Below are 26,733 nucleotides of genomic sequence, written 5' to 3' on the forward strand. Positions count from 1 at the left end.
CTGGTGGGCTGCAGTCCATGGGGTCTCGAAGAGTCGGACATGACTGAGCGACTTCACTTTCACTTTTCACTTTCATGCATTGGAGAAGGAAATAGCAACCCACTCCAGTGTTCTTACCTGGAGAATCCCAGGGATGGCGGAGCCTGGTGGGCTGCCATCTGTGGGGTCGCACAGAGTCAGACACGACTGAAGCGACGTACTAGTAGTAGTAGTAGTAGTAGTAGTAGTATCTTCTTAACCTCTTTATCTTCACTTCTTACGAATTGGGAGAAAGCAGTGTTGGGTACATCTCAGTTTGTGTACTCTTTAAAGGTACATCTCAAGATCCTTTTTCCTCCAGGATCTTGGCCAAAGTGGGACTTCCCACTTTGCAAGGTGTGTTTGTTTTCTTTTTTAGCTTTCAGGTAGATTAAAAAAATGTTTATCCATGTTTTCTAGTTGTTTTTTTTTTTCTCTTATTATCATTGTTTGGAATTAGTTGCTAGGTAGAGCATAAACTGGTTTTTGTTAGTTTTTATAATTGTTACATTTATTTATGCTTGACTTTTGAAGTTGACAATTAGCCAAAGACTGATTTTGATGGAATTTTATGACTTTTTTAAAAAAGAAATAAAAATGTTTATTTCTCAAAACAGGTAATTGAACCTAATTGAATTTGAATTGAATTTAAAGGGACCTTTAGCTTTCAAGCTTTATGAAAGTAATTGTCTCTGTCTTGATTACATATGCATATAATTTTATAATTTACTACTTTCTGAGAATTTTTTTATCTCTTTGTATTTTGCTTACTGTGAGACTATTTTAAAATTCTTAGATTGAAGATAAGCTAAAAATATTTTGAAAAATTGACATTTGGAAACTGTAAATACCGAAAATCCCTTTAAGTCCTCATATTGTAAATGATTTGTATTTAGGATATTTGTTTTCCCATCCTCGTGAAAAACTTTTGAAGTAACGCCTGAAATAATAAACAAGATAAATATAGAAGGCTAAAATTAAGACTTTGGCATTAATTAAATAACATAATAAAAGATCATCTCAAATTTGACCTTGCATACATACCTTGGTAATCCTTCTTTTTCTCAACCTAAATACCTCTTTGCATGGAAAGTTATTGCATGAAGCAGTGGTACTAAGCAGACTGCTCTGGTATCTTAAAACACAGCATTCATCCTATGCTTCCTAGATTAGTAATTTTTCAAATGTTTGGAAAGGCAAAATAAGCAGAATTCTTTTTTGAGCTCAGTAAGCTCAACATTCAGAAAACGAAGATCATGGCATCCGGTCCCACCACTTCATGGGAAATGGATGGGGAAACAGTGGAAACAGTGTCAGACTTTATTTTTCTGGGCTCCAAAATCACTGAGATGGTGACTGCAGCCATGAAATTAAAAGATGCTTACTCCTTGGAAGGAAAGTTATGACCAACCTAGATAGCATGTTCAAAAGCAGAGACATTACTTTGCCAACAAAGGTTCGTCTAGTCAAGGCTATGATTTACCCTGTGGTCATGTATGGATGTGAGAGTTGGACTGTGAAGAAGGCTGAGCACTGAAGAATTGATGCTTTTGAACTGTGGTGTTGGAGAAGACTCTTGAGAGTCCCTTGGACTGCAAAGAGATCCAACCAGTCCATTCAGAAGGAGATCAGCCCTGGGATTTCTTTGGAAGGAATGATGCTAAAGCTGAAACTCCAATACTTTGGCCACCTCATGTGAAGAGTTGACTCATTGGAAAAGACTCTGATGCTGGGAGGGATTGGAGGCAGGAGGAGAAGGGGACGACAGAGGATGAGATGGCTGGATGGCATCACTGACTCGATGGACGTGAGTCTGAGTGAACTCTGGGAGTTGGTGATGGACAGGGAGGCCTGGCGTGCTGCGATTCATGGGGTTGCAAAGAGTCGGACACGACTGAGTGACTGATCTGATCCGATAACCCTTAGGTTGAATTATGAAGCTATTTACACAATTCGTTACTAAGACTGAAATCCATTATTTTTATAGAACTCTGAATTGCTTAATTTGCTGCATTGTCATGGAAACCTTGAACACTATGTCAGAAACTAGTGAAGAAAAGAAAATGTAAAAATATTTTACTTCTATGTAATATTTTTAATAGACTTATGGAGACAACATTTATATAGAAGAGTATGAAATCACAAGAAATTTCAAGAGGAATCAACACAAGTTATGAATGAAGATTTACTAATAGAACTCCATAGAACTCTTGGAGACACACAGTTGGAAGAACATTATTTGTATGTACTACCAGCACACTGCCGGGCTGGAAATAGTCTTAATGATCAGTGAACAAGTCAAAGCATATAAGATGCTGTAGAAACATTCACAAGTTTGTTCACTGATAGTATAGTGGCATTGATCAAAAAGTATAGAGTTGTTTTGAAAAAAACTTTGATTCAAGTTATTATTACCCACAGAGAAGCTTTTATATAAAAGTTTGCTATAAATCTGAATTCTTTATTAAGTGATATTGTTAAAAATAGTGAATCTAACAACACCCTGTCTTAAAGTTTAATTCTGGTCCTCCATCTTTCCCCATCCCCTTTTCTTGTCTTTATACAAAGAAATGGATCAGTATGCCAATTTCACTGTTTCATACTTCAGTGTCAGTAGACCCAAAGAAAGGTTTTGTCAAGAGTTTGAGTGTAAGAAGAATTCGTTTTTCTGTGTGTAGATGGTTCTCACTTTGTGGATTTGATTTTAAATGTATTACCTTGTGTGAACAAAGTTTATTGTTGTTGGGGCTGTATCCGAAATATGAAGAGCTTATCTGTGCTTCATCAACAAGCTCAGAACCCAGTATAAGAAAGTTTGTTTACAGAAACAAGCTTATTAAAAAATCTGAGCAGATTTTCTTTGGGTGTTTTGTATAAATTCTTTATGTAATATCTTCCCTAATACTTTGTATTTCAGTTTCCTGATCATAATTATAGGATATAAGGAAAGCATAGTTGATTTGTTTTTCCAAAAGCAGACATCCAGGCCCCAGAAAAATATTTCCAATCTGTGCCATGACATGAAACATTGAACTGCATTTGCTGCTTTTTTATCCCTGGTAGCTCAGATGGTAAAGCGTCTGCCTACAATGTAGGAGACCGGGGTTCGATCCCTGGGTCGGGAAGATCCTCTGGAGAAGGAAACGTCAACACACTCCAGTATTCATGCCTGGAAAATCCCATGGACAGAGGAGCCTGGTGGGCTACAGTCCATGGGGTTGCATAGAGTCGGACATGACTGAGTGATTTCATTGACTTCACTTTTTTTTTTTAACTCTATGGAGGTGACTTCCAGGGGAGTCATTTAGTTCTTAATCTACTGTGGGTGTTTTTGGGCTAGAGTCCATCTATGGAGCCTACAACCTTCTATGGGATTGTGGAGCATTTTGAAATGTATACAGTTTCTTGAGAACCATTTGTATCCTTGCAGTTGGTCAGGCTGACATGCCTTGGAAAATCTCCAGTCCTTACCTTAACCAGGTGTGGTTGCCCAGTAACCTTTGGGCATGTGTGTACTTGCTCGTTTATTCACTCAGCATATATTAAAAAAAAAAAAAATTATTTATTTGGCTGTACCAGGTCTTAGTTACAGCACTCAGGATCTTTGACCTTTGTTGTGGCATGTGGGATCTTTAGTTGCGCCATGAGGGATCTAGTTCCCTGACCAGGGATCAAACCCAGGTCCCCTACATTGGAAGCGTGGAGTCTTAGCCATCAGCATACGTTTAATGAGCTTCTCTGTGCCAGGCATTGTGGAATAGAATTTATATTTCTTAAGAAATCTTTGATTTCTTGGAGAGGAAAATCAGATACTTACATAAATGTATTAAATAAAATGATTGATTAAATAGACCTTGAAACTGATGATGGAATTGTGAAGTTTTGAAAGAATGGCCGTAGTGTTAAACCTTTTGTTTTTAATTATATAAGAATTGAATGAGTACTTCAGTTCAGTTCAGTCACTCAGTTGTGTCCGACTGTTTGCGACCCCATGGACTGCAGCATGCCAGGCCTCCTTGTCCATCACCAACTCCCTGAGTTTACTCAAACACATATCCATTGAGTTGGTGACACCATCCAACCATCTCATCCTCTGTCGTCCCCTTCTCCTCCTGCCCTCAATATTTCCCAGCATCAGGGTCTTTTCCAATGAGTCAGTTCTTCGCATCAGATGGCCAAGGTATTGGAGTTTCAGCTTTAGCATCAGTCCTTCCAATGAATATTCAGGACTGATTGCCTTTAGGATGGACTGGTTGAATACGTTCTTAGAATCCTTAGAATTAGTAGGCTTTTCTTTAAAAGGTGACTTAGAACTCAGGACACTGTGGGCATGCTAGTTGTAGAAATTGGAGGACCACGGTCCTGTGGTTTGGCGGCAGTATCTGCAGAGGTCTGTAGGAGTTGCGGGTTGTCCGTGTCTGTCCCCGGTTCATCTTCAGCTGGCCCCCCCCGGGTCCTCGCTGCCGCCTCCTGCCCTGGGAGCCACCCCTGCCCTCCTGTCCCCTGTCTGGATCACTCTTTCCCACACTGTTCCCAGTCCTCATACCCCGTGGACCTTGGTCAGGCTCAATTCTGATGGCTGGGGTCTTCCATCAGTGCCAAATTATGTACAGAGTGACATTTCACTCATCCTAAAAGATGACATTCCTGGGCAGGAATGACCTGTTTACTGTCCCCTCTCCTCTCCTCCTACCAGTGCTTCTCTACAGACTCTCTGGGATACATCTCAGTTATGCCCAGAAATGTTTCTGGTTGTTTAACCCACAGATATGACAGCATGCTGGTATTATCTCTCTGGGTTGGGATGCTCCGGGATCAGAATTTTGTTAGCTGGTTAAAATCCACCAGGAACAAGCATTTCAACAATATATTTGTAGAATTAAGAAAAAATGAGTTCCTACCTCTCCTACACATTTTTCCCCTAAATCTCTTTGCACTGAGTTTGAATGAGCCCCATAATTTGCAGATAAAAGGGGCAAGTGCTAAAAATTCAGGATTCTCCCATTTCCATGTTGCAACAAGTTCATGTTTGTTGTTTGGTTGCAGAGGGAATCCTCCCCTCTCCCCCTGACCCCACCCCAGGTCTCCCACCCTTGTTCAGTGGTTTTTGAACCTGCGGTACATAGCGATTTGTGGAGGCTTAGAGTGTGGACCCCTGACTTTTGTACAGGCTCCCCTGTGTACACACTCCATGGGCTGGCTCCCTGAGGTCTCCCTGGGCTGATTGCATGTGCTGGGGTGGGACATGGGTCCCTAGCCTAAACGCACCGTCAGTAGAAAGACAGCAAGTTTGACCTTGCTTTTTCCTTGGCCATTCCTGTGCTTGTTGCTGGAGACCCAGTGAAAGAAGAGGCAGGAGAATGACTCAGTCTGGTGCATCCCGCCCCAGATTTCATTCTGAGATAAATCTTTTTTGTGGTTCTTTGCATAATACACATTATCTCCACTCAGGATAATTCCATTGAATAGGTTTTAAGTAATTATCTCTAGTCTCATTTTTTATTTGCTAGTTCAGATATAATCTAGGAATCCTTAATATTTAAAAGGATAAGATCAGATATTCACTCAAGATAATTCAGCACTGATGTATTTATTAGTTGTGTTCGCTGTGCATGAGTGCTAAGTGACTTTGTCTGACTCTGTGCCATCCTATGGACTGTAGCCTGCCAGGCTTCTCTGTCCCTGGGGTTCTCCAGACAAGGATACTGGAGTGGGTTGCCCTGCCCTCCTCCAGGGGATCTTCCTGACCCAGGAATTGAACCCACATCTCTTCCATCTCCTGCATTGGCAGTCAGGTTCTTTACCACTAGCACCACCTGGGAATAGCTTTGCAAAATTAGTATTTAAGGATATATGCCCAATGCTTTTAGATAAACCCTCCCTCCCTGAGACATCTGTTACAACAATATCATTGCTTTCCAGAGCAGTTCAGTTGCTCAGTTGTGTCCGACTCTTTGTGACCCTGTGGACTGAAGCACACCAGGCTTCCCTGTCCATCACCAACTCCCAGAGCTTGCTCAAACTCGTGTCCATTGAGTTGGTGATGCCATCCAACCATCTTATCCTCTGTCGTCCCCTTGTCCTCCTTTCCATATGGTCACTTTTTATTTTATTGGGCCTGTTCTTTCCCTCTTTCCTGTCTGTAGCAATTTAATCCTCAGTGGTTAGGGCGAAGAAACACAACCCTTGAACCACAAGACAAGCAAGAAAGACAGTCCTTGAACTGCCAGACACGTTTAGCAAGATTTTCAGAATCTGTATACCTCTGATTTTTCTGTTAGAAATCTTGGCTCCTTTGTGAAATTAATGGTTTTAGAAATGTTCTCAAGTGATTGAAGTGAAGTGAAGTCGCTCAGTCATGTCCGACTCTTTACGACCCCATGGACTGTAGCCCAACAGGCTCCTCCGTCCATGGGATTTTCCAGGCAAGTGTACTAGAGTGGGTTGCCATTTCCTTCTCCAGAGGATCTTCCCGACCCAGGGATCGAACCTGGGTCTCCTGCATTGTAGGCAGATGCTTTACCGTCTGAGTACAGGGAAGTCCCTCTCAAGTGGTTGAGGGCAGAGGAAAAAGAATCTTTTGGAGACATTGTCACAGTTTCTTCATCCAAAGAGATTACAGTGCAGTTGAAGACAACCCAGACATAGGACTGGACATTGCACAAGGCTCTTTTTAGCAACTGGGAAGTGATGTCTCAAAACAGTTGCGTGGACACAATTGCTTGGTTTGCTTTGTGTAACTGTTGGAAAAATTCTGGAATTGCAAAACCAGAACTAAGAATGGATTAGGAACTAACTGGTTTAGGAATCTATAGACCAGAAGACCCAAAATGAAAGAAACTGCCGAGGTTTGAATGAAGAGGTAGAAGGGAGCAGGGGCCCATGTGTTGGTGCAAATACACTGGGGTCAGGACATTGTGTGTTAAGAGTCTGGTCCACGGTGATGCTGTGAGTGGAGTCATAGCTGCAGTGAAGACACTGTCCTTGAAAGCGTGGACCTTTTCCCCAGTGTACTTCAGTGTAAACTGATTGATCCATTGTTGCCTACTTGTTTGTTTTCTTAGATAAATTCCTACAAATAAGTCAAGTTGTTGGTTCAGAGGGTATAGACACATTTAGAATTTTGGTGTATTATCATGTGGTTTCTTTCTTAAATGGGGAAAAAAAGGCATTTGTTCACATTACACAAATATTGGATGTTTATTTTCATTTTCAAATTTCTAATTTATTAGAAATATAATTTTTAGGGTTTGCTCATGCGAAGAGTTGACTCATTAGAAAAGACTCTGATGCTGGGAGGGATTGGGGGCAGGAGGAAAAGGGGACAACAGAGGATGAGATGGCTGGATGGCCTCACCGACTCGATGGATGTGAGTTTGAGTGAACTCTGGGAGTTGGTGATGGACAGGGAGGCCTGGTGTGCTGTGATTCACGGAGTCGCAAAGAGTCGGACACGACTGAGCGACTGAACTGAACAGAGCTGAAGTTGTGAAAGCTGCTTTTGTTAATATGACTTAAATTCTCCTTTTAAAAAGTGACATTATGGCACCCTCTACTGAATTGGAAAGGAATTGCTGAATGGTAATGTGCAGGTTTGATTAAGAAAATGAAAAAATGTGCACGTTAGACTTTCTTGTCCCTTGTATGGTGATTTTTGTTACTGGTCATTATTAGGCAGTGTGATGACGGATAGTTGATTAAACCCATATTTTTTTGACTGTGAGGAGCATTTTTAAAAATTTATTGTTTAAACTTTTTGTTTTATATTGGAGCATAGCCAATTAACAATTTTGTGATAGTTTCAGGTGAACAGAAAAGGGACTCAGCTATACGTACACATGTATCCATTCTCCTCCAAACTCCCCTCCCATCCAGGCTGCCTATAACATTGAGCAGAGTTCCCTGTGAGGTACAGTAGGTCCTTGTTTATCCATTTTAAGTATAGCAGAGTATACATGTCCCTCTTAAACTCTCTACCTATCCCTTCCCACCATTCTTCCCCAATGGCAGCCGTAAGTTTTTGGGCTAAGTCTGTGAGTCTGTTTTCTGTTTTGTAAATAAGTTCATTTGTATCATTTCTTTTTAGATTCCATATAGAAGGGGTGTCACGATATTTCTCTCTCTGACTTCACTCAGTATGACAGTCTCTACGTCTGTGTTGCTACAAATGGCATTTCATTCTTTTTAATGACTGAGTAATATTCCATTGTATATATTAAACCCATAGTTTGATGTGGGCGGAAGATCTGGAGTGAGCAAGTCTACAGAGGCAGGAAATAATGGGGCATGCAGAAAATCAGAGGCGTCCATGTGGTGCTTTGCAATGAAAGAAACTGGTAAGAACAGAGGGCTGGTATCCTTTTTGGAATTTAAACTTTATCATGAACATGCTGTTGAATCATTGGATAGTTTTTTTTTTTTTTTTCCCCAGCAGTAACTGGATTATGTAAATATCTTAGAAAGAGGATGCTGGCAGCAGTGGGCAGGAGGGTTGGAGTGGGGACAGAGCAGTTGGAGGGTCAGGCATTTGCTAAGTAGGGTCCCAGAGAGAGAGAGAGAGACAGACAGACAGACAGAGTTCTGAGGAGCTGGGTAGTATACTTGGTTTGTTTGTAAAGAAACTTCATCACGAAACTACAAGCATACAGGAAGGTAGAAAGAACAGTACAGTGAATACCCACATGTCTACCTTCCGTGATCCTCATTCTTTCTCTCTCTCCTCTCACTTCCCCTCTTTCTCTCTCCTAGAGTACTTGAGAGTAAGTTGCAGATGTCTTTACTGGACATTCTTAGTACATCAGCAAGCATCTCTCCAGAATGACTTCATGGGAGAGATGTCCAGGGAGATAAAATCTGGAGAGTTTAGGATTTGGGGGTAAAGACGACAGGTTCTGTTAAATCCTGTAACAGGTGGCATGAGGGCACAAAGGCTTGGTTTAGTGGTTAGTTTGTGGTTCCCTGGCATTTTCCGCTTTTCCTTTTGAGACACTGGGAGATGGATATATGGTGAACACTTAACATTTTAAATAGAAACTTTCAAAAGTTTTTTTTTTTTCTTATCAGAAAAAATGTCAAGCATGCTCAGTGGTTGAAGAGGCCAGTGTTCTTGGCTGAGGCCATGGCCCACTTCTCCCAGGGAGGAAGAGAGGTCATTGCAGAGGAGGGGGCCAGCCTTCCCCTCGAGGCGGAAGAAGGGCCAGGCCCTTGGATGGTGTGAGGAGGCAGGTGTGCACCTAGTGCAAGTGTCATCTGACCCACCCATGAGGCAGACAGTGCACACACACCAGGCAGGCCCCTGGCAGCTTCACAGGCTGCTTGCCTCGGGTGGTGGAGAGTGGGGAGCCGGAAGTGCCAGTGGGCACTGGGCATAAACGCTGACCTTTGAAGATAGGAAATTTGCCGACTCTGGTCTATTAACTTTCACATCATGATCAGCGGAACTAGCAACTCTTCCCTCCTTTGGGCAGGAAAACTAGGAAGGGGGTGGGCAGAAGCATATGATACCCACCCTGCTGTCTATAAAATAGATGACTAATAAGGACCTGCTGTACAGCACAGAGAACTCTACTCAATATTCTGTAATGGCCAAGAGGGAAAAGAATATAAAAAGAGAGTGAATATTTATCTATGTATAACTGAATCACTCTGCTGTACCTGAAACTGTACAGCTGTACCTGCTGTACCTGCAACATTGTAAATCAGCTATACTCCAATAAAAAGTAAAATAGACTAAAAAAGCAAAACAAACAAAATATCATCGTAGCAGGAATTGACAGTGGATCCACTGTTGACTCATTCATTCTTCCGTTCAACAAACATTAGGGAGCCACCTATTATTGTGTACTGGCGAACACTATTCTAAGACACTGGGAATTCTTTTTTTTTTTTTTCCTTAGAAAAGACATAGAACTTTATTTGGGTTCAAGTTCTACCTGTTTCTTATTGTTGTTGTTTTGTTGCTAAGTTGTGTCCAGCTCTTTTGCAACCCCATGGACTGTAGCCTGCCAGGTTCCTCTGTCCATGGTATTTCCCAGGCAAGAATACTGGAGTGGGTTGCCATTTTCTTCTCCAACTGGGAATCCTTGTAGCTGATATTCTAGTGGGAAAGACAGTAGACTAGCTAAATGAAATATAGTGATTAGATGGTGGTGAGCACAGAGAAGAAACATTAAGTGAGGGCAGGTGTATGTGTGGAGATTCTGGAAAGGGTGGCCGAGGGAGTCTACTGAGATGCCATTTGGGGAGAGACCCATGCAGCCCAATAGCTATGCTTGTGTGCTCAGAGTCTGTGTCACTTGCTTTTCCCACCTGGACCTGTCTTCCCTGAGAAATACACGTGTGCTGCTGCTGCTGCTAAGTCACTTCAGTCGTGTCCGACTCTGTGCGACCCCATAGACGGCAGCCCACCAGGCTCCCCTGTCCCTGGGATTCTCTAGGTAAGAACACTGGAGTGGGTTGCCATTTCCTTCTCCAATGCATGAAAGTGAAAAGTGAAAGGGAAGTCTTTCAGTTGTGTCCGACTCTTCACGACCCCATGGACTGCAGCCCACCAGGCTCCTCTGTCCATGGGATTTTCCAGGCAAGAGTACTGGAGTGGGGTGCCATTGCCTTCTCCATTGTTAAGGCTGTGGTCTTCCCAGTGGTCACGTATGGTTGTGAGAGCTGAACCATAAAGAAGGCAAGAGTGCCAAAGAATTGATGCCTTTGAACTGTGGTGCTGGAGAGGGCTCCAGAAAGCCCCTTGGACTGCAAGGAGATCAAACCAGTCAATCCCAGGAGGGAGATCAACCTTGAATACTCCTTGGAAGGACTGATGCTGAAGCTCCAGTAATTTGGTCATCTGATGTGAACAGCTGACTCATTGGAGAAGTCACTGATGTTGGGAAAGATTGAGGGCAGGAGAAGAGGGGATCAGAGGATAAGATGGCTGGATGGCATTACCAGTGCAATGGACATGAGCGTAGGCAAACTTCAGGAGATGGTGAGGGACAGGGAGGCCTGGTGTGCTGTAGTCCATGGGGTCACAAAGAGTTGGACATGATTGAGCGACTGAACAACAGCAAAGTAGATGAGAATGTTAAAAGATAGGAACTTGAACAAAATCTCATGTGCAATAACGTGAGGGTTTCCTTTAGGAGTATGGAGGAAAATTTAGTACAAAGTTGTTTGTGTTATAAATGAAGAGGGCTTTTGAGTTAGATGTTTTATCACTATCATGGCTTTAAAAATGCACATTTTTAATGCTTCTCCACACATACACCTACCCTCACTTAATGTTTCTTCTCTGTGCTCATCACCATCTAATCACTGTATTTCGTTTAGCTAGTCTTCTGTCTTTCCCACTAGAATATCAGCTACAAGAATTCCCAGTTGGAGAAGAAAATGGCAACCCACTCCAGAAAATACAGTTAACATTGGTGTTATGACATAATTAATATTTTGCACATAAGAATTGATTTTTGAAAAGTTTATTTTTTTGATGTCTCTGTTGCAGGCCTGAGAAACCGACAGCAGTATACAATCTGCATCATTTCTGTTATCAATAAACCTATGAAATCATGTTTATAAATGTCCAGATTCATTTCAGGTGTTCTTAGCAGGCTACATTTTAAGGCACTATTGTTTTGAACCACACAATATTAATTAGTACCTAGTAAATAGCAGTGTAAATACTTACATGATTTATGTTGTTTAGAAATTATGCCATTGATTTCTGCACATGATCAGTTTATCCGTTAGGAGTGGCTCGGTTGTGCTTCAGTAGCAAACAGTCCAGCACGTTTGTCTCTTGCTTCTGCTGTCTGTCCATCGTGTGTTGGTGGGGGTGCTGTTCCATGCTGTCCTCTGTTAGGCAAGTGGGCTGATGGAGATGCTGGTGTCTGGAACGTGGGAAGCTTGTGAAAGACGAGGTGTCAAATCTCATGGAGGCTCTTAATTGCATTTTCCTGGAAGTAAACAGCCTGTTGCCTCCATGTTACTACAGGTCAAGGTGTCAGGGTCCATTGGAGAAGTCATGTCGTCAGGTGACTCAAGAGCAAGGGAGGGTGTGGATCTGAGAAGGACAGCTTTCTTATAAATAAAGAGGATAAAATAAAAGGATATCAAGGGGAAGACTGAGGGAGTGGCGACTGAGGGAGTGGCGAAGCTAATATTTGGGCATCTGCTATGTTCTCAGTGCTTCAGATGTTTTTATTTAGTCATCACAAGACATAATGAGTCCTAGAAATGATTTCTGTCTGACACTTGAGCGGACTGAACGGACGGGATTAATTAAGAGTGAAGAGATGGCTTGTGTAGTGTGGTTACCAACCTGCCCCTTGGAGTCACACACTGACGTTAGAATCCCCTCAGGCTGTGGCTTAGGGCAAGTGGCTTAGAATTATTTCCTCATCTGTAAGACACCATAACAGTACATGTTATGAGATTATTGGGGAAATTAAATGAGACATGTTGAGCATGTAACCTAATGTCTGAGAAATTGAGTGCATTCCGTGGTGTCTGTCACTCACATTTATATATGTGTGTGTGTGTCTGTATTTTTTTCTTTGGTTTTACTGGATTTCCCAAGGTCTCACACCTTGTGAGCTGTGCATGTAGGAATGGGTAGAATCAGGGGACTGGACTGTCTCCCACAAAAGCCTGTCTTCTTTTCACTATAGGGCCTTAAATATTTGCTAGATTAGAGGAAATGAGAAGTAGAGGGTGATGAAAGTGTGATTGAAAAGTATGCATAAAAGCTGTCATGTGTTGATTGGCTCCTCTGGGTTAGGTGTTTTACTTATGTCATTGCATCTAATCTCATTTCGTTAAATAGCCTGGCCAAGATTTTGGAGTCCACCTGGAAGGCAGAGCTGGGCTCTTGATCTGAGGTCTGTCTGGTGTCCAATCTACCCTTTCATCTTTAGTCTGTGCTGTCTCCCTGTATGTAAAATCATGAAGTTACACTGACTTTGAAGGATCAGGTCAGAGTTCTGGAAGCTCTTGAGCCCTTAGCAGGTTGGAGCTGGTCACACACAGAAGCACTTCTGACTGGGGGCTATTTGCAGTTTTAAGGGAGGTATGGTGATGCAGGCGCCAGCCTCAAAGAAGTCTAGTGGGGGACATAAGCCCAATTGATGTGTCTTAATGGTCCAAAATGGCTGGTTTCTCCAGTAGAGAGGATTTAGGGAATGCTTTTGGAATTTTGGGAAGGGTCTGGAATTGAGAATTAGTCAAGGAAAATGGTTGCAAAGAGTTGGACACGATTAAGCGACTTAGCACGCAAGCACACACATGCAAGGAAAATATAATTCAGAAATTATCAGTTCTCTCCTGCCCCCACCAGTTAGAGGAAAGAGTTAAATGCAACAAAAAAGTGGTTAAAAGAAAAAACAAACAAAAAAAACCAAAAAACAGAAAAAGTGGTTGGTTGATGATGTGATCTTGAAGACTGTCCAAGATTTTTTGGTTGTGTGTGTGTGTGTTGCTCAGTCATGTCCAACCCTTTTGTGACCCCATGGACTGTAGCCCGCCAGGGTTCTCTGTCTATGGAATGCTCCAGGCAAGAATTCTATAGTGGGTAGCCATTCCCTCCATGGGATCTTCCTGACCCAGGGCTCGAACCCAGGTTTCCTGTCTTGTAGGCAGATTCTTTACCATCTGAGCCAGGGTGGTAGAAGATAAATATAATGAAAAAAGGTCATCATCGAAAGAGAGGTTTTACTGTGGGGGTGGGACCGTGCACAGCTGGAAAGGCTGCTGGGTTTCCTTGTGGACCATCTGAGAATAAACACGGGCCGTGGGGCACTGGTTACGGTGGATGGTTTGGGTCACCTGGAGTGGGGTCACAGCTGGTGAGCGCAGTTCATTCCTTGTACCTGGGGCAGATGGGTGAGTGATAGGCAGTGCCTCCCATGAGAGCCCTGATGCCCCTTCCAGCAGGTGACCTGGGCTTCTGTGATTTTCCTGACAGCCTTGAAACCTGGGTGTCCTCACTTGGGGGTTAGAAAGCAGTGTTTCTTACATTTCCTTTTCTGAGTCATCAAAGGTTTATGTTATGTTCATTTGCTCATTCGTGTCCGACTCTTTGTGACCCTATGGACTGCAGCACGCCAGGCTTCCCTGTCTTTGACAGTCTCCTGGAGTTTGCCCAAACTCACGTCCATGGAATCAGTGATGCCATCCAACCATTTCGTCCTCTGTCATCCCCTTCTCCTGCTTTTAGTCTTTCCCAGCACCACAGTTTGAAGGCATCAATTCCTCGGTGCTCAGCCTTTTTTATTGTCCAGGCCTCACATCCGTACATGACTACTGGAAAAACCATAGCTTTGAAAGGTCCGTATAGTCAAACAAACCTTTGCCTACAAAGGTTTATAGGATGCTTTCAATGGGAGCCCTCTTTTCTGTGGCTTTTGTATGTTCCTTTCCATTTGTGATATGTTAAGTTTTGTATTGCATACCGATTGAACCCTGGTGACTTGATAAAATGTGAGGATGTTTTAATTTTTTTAAGTGTTCCCCCTATTTTTTGCTTTCTGCTTTGGGTTATATGAAGCATAGTTTCATACATATGACACCAAATGCATTGTCAGTGGTAAGCATATTTTTTTATTGTCTTATGTTTACTGACAAAATCTAAGATTCTTGGAATAGACAGAATTGAAATGTGATTTGGGTTTCTGATTAGGAACTGTGTAGTCTAAAATTTCATATCTTTTATTTTGGATACATTTCTGCATAATAAAAAATTGACAAAAATTTGAACTGACTTTTTTTGAATACTTAAAGAATAACCAATAAAATTGTTGCCAGAAATCATGCAACTCTTGATGTGTCACTGACACATAGGATAATGTGTAGGATACTGCCAGCAAATCTGCCCCTTTGCTCTCTTGGAAATAAATTTATACTTGGGAGCAGGGTCACACCCAGCATTTGCATATTGTCTGTGTTGAGCCTGAGACCACAGAGTGTAAAGTGTTTACTGTTTGTGGAACATTTTTGGCTGCCTGGGCCATGTGGAGCAGTTCTCAAACTTTGGGGTCTCTGGACCTTTTTACACTCTTAAAAATTATTGAAGACCCCAAAGAATTTTGTTTATGTATATTATATTGATATTTACCATATTGGAAATTAAAACAAAAAACATGGTTTCAATTCACTTAAAAAGAAGAGTACTAAACTTGCTGCTTGTTAACATAAGTTATGTTTTTATGAAAAATAACTATTTTCCAAAAACAAAAACATGAGTGAATTGAAGATTTCTCTAAGGCCTGGCCGAATTGGAGACAGTTACATTCTTAGATGTGCATCTACTTTCCATTTTTGCTCTTTGTTTTGGTTGAAGGATGAAGACAAACCAACCTTGCTCCTCCCTTTCCCAGCCATAGATTTGTGTATTTTAATAAGCTGTTGAGTTAATCGTAGCTATTCTGTTACTACAGCTGATCCTGGAGCAGTGTGAGGTTTAGGGACGATAGGCATCTATGAAGTTGAAAATCCACTTATAACTTGTAGTTGGCCTTCTGTCTCCATGGATTCAGTCAACTGTAGATCCTGTGGTCCTTTTAAATCTGTGCCAATGGCGCCACGCAGATCAAACCCCTTGTTGTTCAAGGTCAACTAACTGTACATCACAGCTCGACGCGTGGTAGTTTCAGGGTTGCAATATGGAATCTGAAAATATATAAATAGATGTATCATACTGGGACTTTCCAATCTGATGGTATATCCTGCATTTTGAATGGATCTTTTTTTAAACAATATAATTATTTTTAAAAATTTATTTATTTTGGAGAAGGAAAATGGCAACCCACTCCAGTGTTCTTGCCTGGAGAATCCCAGGGACGGGGGGGCCTGGTGGGCTGCTGTCTATGAGGTCGCATAGAGTCGGACACGACTGAAGCGTGTGTTGGGTCTAAGTTGTGGCATGTCAGATCTTTCACTGCTGTTCTAGTGTTCTCTAGTTGTGCTCTGAGGGCTCAGTAGTTGCAGTGCGAAGGTTTAGTTGCCCTGCGGCGTGTAAAATCTAAGTTCCTGGACCAGGAACTGAAACTGCGTCCCCTGCCTTGCAAGGTGTATTTTTTTTTTTTTAATACTTCATCTTGCTTTTATCAAAATGTCTTAGAATAGTTTAAGTCGAGTATCTTTTTAGAGAAACAGATTAACTTTTAAAAATTCAAGTTTAATTTATTTCCTTCACAAGGTGTATTCTTAACCACTTTACCATCACGGAGGTCCCTGAATGGATCTTTTATTCACACATTTTAAAAATATTATGCATTGAAAATTTAAAAAATATACTGGTTCACTATCCAAAGGTTGAAACACAATATAAAAAAAACCTCACTTTTGTGCGTATTTCCACTGATCTTGGAAGAGCCTGGAGGTTTGCGGATGCTGATGTACCTGTACAGAGTAGGAACAAGTTCCAGGATTTTGGTTAACACAGTGCCTTGGAAGGCGATGACAACCATAGTGAACACAAGTTTTATAAAGTTCTACTGGGTTGGCCAAATTGTTCATTTGGGTTTTTCCGTAACATCTTATGGAAAAACTTGAGTGAACTTTTGGGTCAGCCCAGTATTTTTATGCTTGAATGTTTACACTTTATCATTAGCAATACCTCAAGGGTCAGTTATTACTTTTACTACTTCATGAAGGGCATTCTAAAGTCAGCCTTTTTGTTTGCTTTTGTTTTTTTTTTTTTATGAAAGTACTTGGCAGGGAAGAATACTCTTCCTAACTAGGATGAATAGTTTCTGTTTGGTACTGTTATGTTGGTTTGTGCTGAGGTACCAGTGGTTTTATCCACCAGTGCTTTTCATCATTCGTGCAAATGTCCACACAGTGCAAAAGGTGAATAACATCTTTATTTTTATGAGTGTAGTTTGATTTCAAAGAACGCCTGTGAAAGGATCTGAGAGACCACTGGGGTCTGCAGACCGCACTGAGAACTGATGGCATAAAAGGTTTAATGCCATTTTCTGTAAGCAGATTAATGCCACTTATCTACATTGCTTCCTTTATTTTCTAACAATTATAATTTATGAAAGTTTGAATAATGTAACAGATACCAGTGTGCTGCTTGCATTGGCTAATGCAATTCATACATCTTTCAGGTAGAATTTTTTTTTTTTTAATGTCAGATTTGTTAAAAAAAAAAAAAAGAAGAAAAAGTTTACTCTTTTTTCACTGTATTAGGTTTTGAAAGTGTAACTTGAAAGTATTTGTGATCATGAAGTAATTTACAGATGGATTACCGGCCACAATTATTGTCTCTTGAAATTATGAGATATTATTATTATTAGTTTATTTATGATGACAGTTAATTAAACATTTTCATGTTCTTGAATACTCCTCCAAAGAGAGAGGACATGAGTTTGGAAAATTAGGTCTGGCACTTGATTTCCTATTTATCTGTGTTAATAACTGTGTGTATAAATGTGTCTATGTAACCCTTTCTGCTTCTGAAACCCTTGAGATTTCCTAAGTGATAAGAGTGACGAAAGTGCCCTTTGTTTTTACTACTTTCAGTCATACCTTTGTGTTAATGGGGTGACTTTTGGGAAGCCCTTGTGGATGGAGCTGGTTACTGGGGAACCAGCCTTGATTGGAGGGTTGCAACTTGCAGTCCCACCAGACGACCTCCTGGGAAGAGAGAGGGGCTGGAGAGTGAGTTCAGTCACCAGAGGCCAGGGATTTATCAACCATGCCTGTGTAATGAAACCTCCATAATAGCCCAAAAGTGTAGGGTCTGGAGAGCTTCGAGGTTGGAGGACATGTGGAGATCTGGGAAGGACGTTGCTTCTGGGAAGGGCATGGGAACTCCACTCCCCGCCCCACACACCTTACCCTGTGTGTCTCTTCTCTCTGACTGTTCCTTATTCTCTCCTTTTATAACTAACCAGTAATGTAATAAGTGGGCTTCCCAGGTGGCGTTAAGTGGTAAAGAACCCCCCTGCTAATGCAGGAGACACAAGAGAGGGCACGAACCCTGGGCTGGGAAGATTCCCTGGAGGAAGACATGGCAACCCGCTTCAGTCTTCTTGCCTGGAAAATCTCATGGACAGAGGAGCCTGGTGGGCTACAGTTCATGGCGCTACAAAGAGTCGGACATGACTGAGCACCCACCCTCAATCTAATAAGCAAATGTTCCCCTGAGTGCTGAGGGCTGAACCTCAGGGAGTTGTGGGAACCTCTGATTTGTCAGAAGCACAGGTGACAGGTGACAACCTGGATCTGATATAAACATCAGAAGGGGGCTCATCTTATAGGACTGAGCCCTCACCCTGTGGGGTCTGGTGCTGTCTCCAGATAGATGGTGTCAGAACTGAGTTAGATTGAAGGACACCCAGCTGGGTCACAGGATTGCTTGATGTGTAGAAAACCACATCGGGTGTCAGAAATGAAGTAGTGTTGTAGTGAAGTATTGAGAGTAGAGGAGACACACAGGAGGAGTGTGTGTGCACATTAATAAAAATTTTGCAGATAATTATTTCACTGGATGCAATGAAGACAATTTTTTTTTAAAAAATGGAGATCTTAGAACGCTTTCTGCTACAGATACTTGCACTTCTGTGGTTGACCACTAGATGTCACAAGAGCCCCGGGAGCCCCTAAAGGGCTGCTCAAAGCGGGTAGAAATTGAACATTGTAGGCTCAGGACCTTCACATATTTCACTGTTTCCACATGATCGATGCCAGCAGAACCTGATACAGTGTGATATATAGAAGCAAGGTATGACTGGAATAATGAAATTTCAAAAATAAGCCCTTTTAGAGGAGGGTTGTAATAGTTCTGTGGGGGATTGTAAATGTTTCAGGTGCACTTGACACCGGTTTCGTTCCTGGCGTTCGGGTCTCTCTTTTTTGTTTTTTATGGAAAGATGGATTGAACTTCAATTTAAGAATATTCGGTAATCCCTCTCAGGACATACTGTAACAGCTGGTATTTTTGTGTTGTAGTAAATCGATTCCATACAACAGTCAGTAATAATCACAACTGGGTTCTGACAAATTCCAAAGCATTTTCAGTAAGTTTAGCCAAAGAAAATATCATGATTACTACAGAAATTTAACTCAGTTTGAAAGTTAAACCCAGCAACTCCGCTTCGTTCCACAGAATATTAACCATTTTCCCCGATGAGATTTTATCAAGCCACTTATTTTTTTTATTGATATACTTGTATATGTTCTGAGAACATAATTACCTTGTAGCGTATATTTCTTAAATAATACATTTTTGGAAAAAATTACCTTGAGTGTTTACTGTGAAATAAAAGGTGAGAAATGCTACGATAAAATCTTCTGTCTATGGCATACGTGGAAGGCTGCAGCATCAACTCAGAAGGATGTTTTGATGTGAAATGTAAGGTGGTTTTTAGTTTTAATAGGATGTTTGTTACAAGCATAAATCGATTTATTATATGCTGTATGTGGTTTATGAAATTAAAACATTGTAAATTCTTTAAGGCTTGAAGAAAGTTGTAGTTTGCATGGTATAGATTATGTAGTATGTGTATTTCTGTAGTTAGATAATCTGTACCATACAAATTGTGATTTATGGCATAAAGAACTTAAATTACATACATACACACTATAATAAATACCTGCATATATACGTTTTGTCCTAATGGTAGAAATATGTGTGCATACATTTTACAAATTATAACCGTTTTTCCTTTTCTTCTCGGCAGCAGAACAAAAGTTTACTAATTGAATGCATTTTTAAAATTACGTATGGTCTGTTTTTTATTTTCTTTGTGTTTGAATAGAGGAAAACTTTTATGTAGTTGAATCTGAATCTGGATTGTTAGGATAGCTTATGAAAACGAAGCAGTGTTACCTTTTAAAATTATTAGGGAAAATAGCTTCAGAGATGTGGGTTAATGAAACTTTGATTTTCCCTTTTTGTCTTATTTTTAGCTTAGTGATTTGTATTTTCACTTGGTATTTAAAATAACGGCCACCACATTTTTAATTAACACAGAGAGGATCTCTGTATGGATTTGTATGCATATTTTCACCACGTTAACCTTTGTAACATAAAACAGAACTCAAGACACTGCACCTGGTTACTTGGTCCAAGATAGTCTTTTTGATGGTGAATATTTTTATACTAATATTTACTTTGATAATTAAAAAGCTAATTTAGAAAGCTCTAATAGAATTTTATAGTCTGGGTTTCTTCACGAAGAATTTGGCAAGCTCATTTTCTTTATTCTGTAATGTGAATCAGCAATTTAAACGCTTTTAAGAATTGAAGTGAGCCAGTTTTTCAAATGTTTACAGTATCTGTTTTTCTTGTTAATATATGTTAAAATATGCTTTTAAATCACTGATTTTGCTTTATAGAGAACGGGGTGGGAGGGGAAATGCACTAAAAAGTGAGTTTAAACCCATTGTGTGGTTCTTCTGATTTCTGAAAAATGTAAATGCAGTGTATTTTCCGTTATTAGGCAGCTGTGGTCCAAATTTAAACCACATGGCCTCCTTCTAGGTGTCAGGCCAATGTAAATTTTAATCTTGCTACTTTTATGTTTTCATTTTATAATCTCATTACCTGAATTTAAAAAACCCGGTCATCCTATTCATTGTTTGCAGGATGCTGTTTTGTATCCTCTGGCTCATTGGAAGGTCAAGCAACTCTAAATTGCCATTATCTTCATTTGCACATAAGGAAATTAAGGCTTAATGAGGTTAAACAACTAGATCACAGGGCTAGCAGGATTAGAGACTGAGCCAAACTCTAGAGCCCTTGCTTTTAGTTATTATACAATAGTGCCTTTACTGCTTATTTGGGGATAAACATTACTGAAAACAGTTATTTAAAGAATCAATATTTTTCAAGATCCAGCAAAGCTTAGTTTTTACGACAACAATTTATTTTCATTTATTAGCTTGGATTGTGAGGTTTAGTTTAGATTATCGACAGTTCTGTAAATCTAAAATGACATCTTGCTTTAATCCGAGTATTCTTTCAAGGTCGTTTGTGATCTTCAGTTAGCAAATTTGCAGTTGTTGTATTAGGATGACCTACTTAAATTAGTTCTAAGTTGTTGACAACTTACAGACTCTTTTCTACATTTAGAAATACAGTTTAGAATTCTAATGAAGGGGAAGAGTTTTAGAATGATACTGGCTTACAAAAGCTTCCTTAAGTCCTCCATCTGTGCCGTCAGCGAATTTTAAAGCAACTATAAAAATCTTTACAGAAGGCTTGACACATGCATGAAGAACTTGCGTGTTTTTAGTTAGAAGTCCCACGTCAAAATCAAAAACTCTCCCACTTCCTATTTGTCTGTGCTCTCTAGACGAAACGGTGAAGCTTGTGATCTCATAATGTGTTGGGATCAGCATTTTGAATTAGTTACAGCAAGTTGCAATGTAGTCATCCTGCCTCTTCTGTTTTTTAATGTGTTCCTTTTCTTTGTAGAAACCGCCTGCACGGGGACACACACATCTCGGTAGTCGGCCCGGGAGTGGCTGCAGGGGTTGGCATCTCGGCCGCCTTCCAGGGGAGTGAGTTGGCAGCACCGGCCGGGCTCAGCATCATGCCCGCACTGTCCACAGGCTCGGGGAACGACACAGGTACAGAGCCCACAAGGGCGCTTCCCCTCCCATCCTTACAAACATCCTTTTCACACCAAAAACCCGCATTGCTTTAAGCCAGTGCAGACAGGTCATGCTTGTTGTTCCGTAACCAACGCCAGGGCCAACCTTGGCTTTCCAGGATGAAAGTGACCTCAGGGCGTGGGCGGAAGTGGCTTTCTCCGGGTAGTGACGGCTCCTACCGATGCTCTTGTCCTCTCCTGCGTTTTGGAATAATGTCGTACATTTACACTTTTTTTTAAATTAAGTTTTTTAAAGATACAGAAGAGTGTGGACAGTTTCACGCTACTCATATTACCCTCTGCTCCAGTTTAATCATAACTATGAATTTCTTGGGCCATATTTGCTCAGACCTCTCATTTTTTTCTCCACGCCCCCTGCCCCCTCCTCCCCGTTTTTTTCCATTTTCTTTCTTCTTGTCTAGAGATACAAACTGTTCTGCAGTTGATATATGTCATTAAAGGACTCAATTAAAACAAATATTTCACCTTGTTATCAGTTGTAAGAATTAGTGATACTTAGAATAAAGATTTCCAAGAAAGGGAAAAAAGCTCACGCATGTAGATATGTGTGAAATGCCCTCCTCTGCTCTGATTCAGGAGGTGGGGTGGGGGTGGTCAGTGCCCCTTTTCTGGAATTCCCCAGAGTTAGCACTTTTAAAAAAATGTAAATTCCTGGACCCTCCTCAGAATTATTAAAACAGAATGTAACTGGGGTTGGGGAGCTATAGCTTGCATTTTTTTTTTTAAGTTGTCTATTTTTATTGAAAGTGAATGGGGGCTACTCTCTAGTTGCGGTACATGCGTTTCTCAACATGGGGGCTTCTCTTGTGGTAGAGCACAGGGTCAGTGGTTGTAGCACACTTAGGTGCTTCCTGGAATGTGGGATCCTCCTGGATCAGGGATCAAATGCATTGTTCTCTGCGTTGGCAGGCAGATTGTTATCCATTGTACCACCAGGGAAGTCCGGCGTGAGTTTTTAAGACCACTCAAAAGCAGGGGTGGCAAAGAATGTGACTATGAGGGATGTTCTTTGTGGCACTGACCACGCTGACTTGGTCCCAACAGCCTTCTGCAACCAACCGAGACCTGTCTCATCCTGGACAGGTCCGGGCACCATAGTTTCAAAAGAGCCAAATCACAGATGTGATTTTGTGTTGTGTAGGTTACCCTGGCCTTCTCATTTGCACTGTGTTCTCAGGTCATTCTTCGCTATTTCAGGCTGAGATATTCACTTTGGCAAATTTTGTCTCCTCTTTATCCATCAAGAGTGATGTTTTTCTACTGTGATTTATACTGAGCATTAGTTTTCCTTAGGAAGTGATTTTGATTTTTAAATTGCATGAAAATCTTTTTTTCTCAAGACGTGAACTTGGAAGCAGCTCCTTTGGAAAAAAAAAATTTTTTTTTTTCTTTTCAATTTTTATGTAGTCCCACATTGTGTTCGACTATATAAAATGAATGATTTAAGTTTCCGTAGTGGTTTGGGAAATTATAGATAAAATTTATTTGAACCATAAATTTACTACAGTTTATGTAATGAATAAGTTTTATGCTTTGCCATTCACCAAAAAATGCCTTAGTTTAATTGAATGCAAAATATTTTTGTTGATTACACCTAACATGGGGAATGATTAAAATGGAGTATTTATAGTTTAGGCGTCAATCATAAAAAAATACCATAGGCTGTTTAGAATGGAGAAAGGATACTCCCAGGTCTGCTTGGTGCAAACCTGAAATGCTGCTGTGACACACCTGGCTTTGCAGTATTTTTTTTGCCCAGCATGTCCCAGCAAGGTTGGCACTGGGCAGAGGAGACTGTTACAAGAGTCACCGTGGTCAGGGGCGCCCCAGGGTGTGGGCACCTGTGATGTGCTGAGGTTCCCTGTCCTTCCCTGTAGGCCACATGCCCTTGGCCAGTCAGGGGTCATTGATACTGTTAGCAGGTTGCTTAGCAAGGAGGTTGCTGTTCTAAGTCTCCCAGGGAACAGAGTTAGCATAGCTGAAGGCAGACCTCATGCAAGAACAGCGGGGGACTCACAATGACCCCAGTGCTCACGTGGGGAAATACTTCCTGTGTAAACTTCTACCACTTCTTCTTTCTCTGAAACAGTTAGTTATACAAGTAACGCAGAAGAACATTCCTGCTGTCAAAAACACATAGATAAAAAAGGAAAGAAATCTTTTCAACCACTTTTCTCCCTTACCCTCCATGTCCTTTTCTTTCTGTTTGATGAGTGTCCTGCAAGAATTTTCTGTACATTAAACACTTACATGCATATGTACGTAAAAGTGTATGTACATAAATATCATTGTTTTGTCTTTTTTATGTTTTAATCACAGATTTTATCATACTCTGTGGATTATTCCATAGCTTTTCTTCTACACAAAATAATATGTCTCAAAGAGGTATTTCTATGAGGTGTGTGTGTATATATATGCCTGTATATATAGATATATATATATCCTCCAATTTCTTTTAAGTGAATGCATAGTTTTTCTATTGTGTAACAGTTTAACGAACCAGACTACTCTTAATGAAAGCCCTGGTTTTGTTACTTTTGTATTATTTTAGGAGAAAAGATGTATGCATTTAATAGATGTTGCCAGATTGTTCTGTAGAGGGGTTGGACCACTTAACAGTATGTGGACATTGCATTCAAAATCATTTCCGCTGTATTCTTGTCAATATTCAGTATTCTATCCTTATAATTTTTACTGATCTGATGGGGGAAAACAGGGTGTCTTAAGTGTGAAGTGTGCATCAGTCCTGACATTGAACACTTTTTTAATGGTCATTTATTCCTCTGGTTGGTTTGTTCATATCCCTTTCCCATCATTCTATTGGTTTATCACTTTCTTATTTATTTGCAGTATCTCTTTATTTGTGTTTTGGATATTAATCCTTTGGGTCATTTTAGGTTGAACACCATTTTTCCTCATCAGTCATTTGCCCTTTTTTTCTTCCTTAAATAGTACCATTGTTAAATAGAAGTTGAAAATGTTCATGTGGGCAGGTATATTCTAAATGGTGAATGCTTTTTTCCTTCTGCTTAAGAAGACCTTTCCAAGAGGATTTCAAAATCTTAATAATTAAAAAAAATTGTATTTACATTATTTGGAATTTTAGTCCAAACTAGTTGGACTAGTTGGACATGGGAGGAGACAGGGATCTAATCAAATCTTAACATATTTCCCTGTTGAAGAACCAGCAGTCTCTATGTGCCACCTACTCTGGAGGAGAGTGTGCCCTGCCCCCTTTCCTTCCGGGTGAAGTATCCATGTAAGTTGTTTGAAATAATTTGTCTCTTCTCTCCCATCAGTTTATTCAGTCTGTATCAGTGTGGATTCTTGGATGTTTGTTTATACTTTGGGACATCACCCAGTTCTACTTCATTTATTTGGTGGTTCAGATTGCCCCAGCTTTGGGCACAGGAGCTTTTTCAGTTCGTTTCTTTGACATATCCCCATCCACCGAGGGTTTGTTTTTAATGCTTCCTTCCTTTGGGCACAATGAGGTGCTCTGGGTTGATCTTGCCATGCCCCATTTAGAATCAGCCAGTTTTCAAAGGACCACTAGGGAATGGGGTAGAAGCCAAGATCTGGATGATAGCTTTGCATAGTGTTGCTCATATATGAACATTTCTACATGCAATCATCTGTAAGTATATTAAGCTAAGTGTGAGCATGGCTCTGAAGTTTCCTTAGGTTTTCCTTGTGTTTGATGACATTAATGGTTTTTGTGAGTACTTACTGATGTTTCCAGCTCTAATCCATAGGAAATAAGTCGTTTTAGCCTCTTTCTCTTGTCTGTAGATCCCACTGGCTGCCATATATCCACCATCCTTCTACCTAATTATTTATTTACACAGTGTATGTGTGTAGGAGTATCTGAATTGTTACCTGTCCTCTTTGAAAAACAGCTTTTATCAACCAGAGAGCTGATCTTGTTTTGTTCCTGTGATAGTACCATTCTGTTCTGAATTTTATGGGATCATTCTTTCCCTGCATAGTGCTTAAATGTTAGTATTAGTTTTATAAATTCATTAGGTCTGGATTTTACAAATATCATATGATGTGAAATGTAATATATATATATATAGAAATGCATATAAAACTTTTTATAATACAGTTTTAAAAGTGATTATAATTCAAGTGACCACCACCTGAGTAAAGAAATTGGACACTCTGAGAGCAGTCCAAGCACTTCTTCCCATTCAGCACCTCCTTTTCCCTGGTGGCTCAGACTGAAGAATCTGCCTGCAACACAGAAGACCTGGGTTCAGTCCCTGGGTCGGGCAGATTCCTTGGAGAAGGGAATGGCAACCCACTGCAGGATCCTTGCCTGGGAAATTTCCATGGACAGAGGAGCCTGGTGGGCTATAGTCCATGGGGTTGCAAAGAGTTGGACATGACTGAGCGACTCACACACACACACAACTTCTTTAGAGATGGACAGAAAAGGAAAAGATTCCTACCTCACATGGTGCACAAAAGATACGATTTAAACATCCCTAGGCACTTTGGTTTAATTTTGCCTGTCGTTGAGCTTTATAAATGGAATTACAGTGTATGAATTTTTTTTTTAGGTGACGATGTAGAATGTGAAAAAAATAATAAATTATAAAATTTTAAAAGTGGATCAGATCAGATCGGATCAGTCACTCAGTTGTGTCCGACTCTTTGCGACCTCATGAATCACAGCACGCCAGGCCTCCCTGTCCATCACCAGCTCCCGGAGTTCACTCAGACTCACGTCCATCGAGTCAGTGATGCCATCCAGCCATCTCATCCTCTGTCGTCCCCTTCTCCTCCTGCCCCCAATCCCTCCCAGCATCAGAGTCTTTTCCAATGAGTCAACTCTTCGCATGAGGTGGCCAAAGTGCTGGAGTTTCAGCTTTAGCATCATTCCTTCCAAAGAAATCCCAGGGCTGATCTCCTTCAGAATGGACTGGTTGGATCTCTTTGCAGTCCAAGGGACTCTCAAGAGTCTTCTCCAACACCACAGTTCAAAAGCATCAGTTCTTCAGCACTCAGCTTTCTTCACAGTCCAACTCTCATATCCATACATGACCACAGGAAAAACCATAGCTTTGACTAGACGGACCTTTGTTGGCAAAGTAAT

General features: G+C 40.8%; 1 protein-coding gene across 1 annotated transcript in view; it reads left to right on the forward strand.

The window, feature by feature from the left end:
* The window catches only part of MPP7 (membrane protein, palmitoylated 7 (MAGUK p55 subfamily member 7)), a 225,280-nt gene that overhangs the window by 34,210 nt on the left and 164,337 nt on the right, over window positions 1-26,733 (forward strand). The window contains exon 2 of the mRNA XM_010860036.1: window positions 21,434-21,588. Within this exon, the coding sequence (XP_010858338.1) occupies window positions 21,552-21,588 (37 nt within the window). The 5' untranslated portion in view covers window positions 21,434-21,551. The remainder of the gene's footprint in view (window positions 1-21,433; window positions 21,589-26,733) is intronic.

Source organism: Bison bison, unplaced genomic scaffold, assembly GCF_000754665.1.
Source record: "Bison bison bison isolate TAMUID 2011002044 unplaced genomic scaffold, Bison_UMD1.0 scf7180017864461, whole genome shotgun sequence".
NCBI lineage: Eukaryota > Metazoa > Chordata > Mammalia > Artiodactyla > Bovidae > Bison > Bison bison.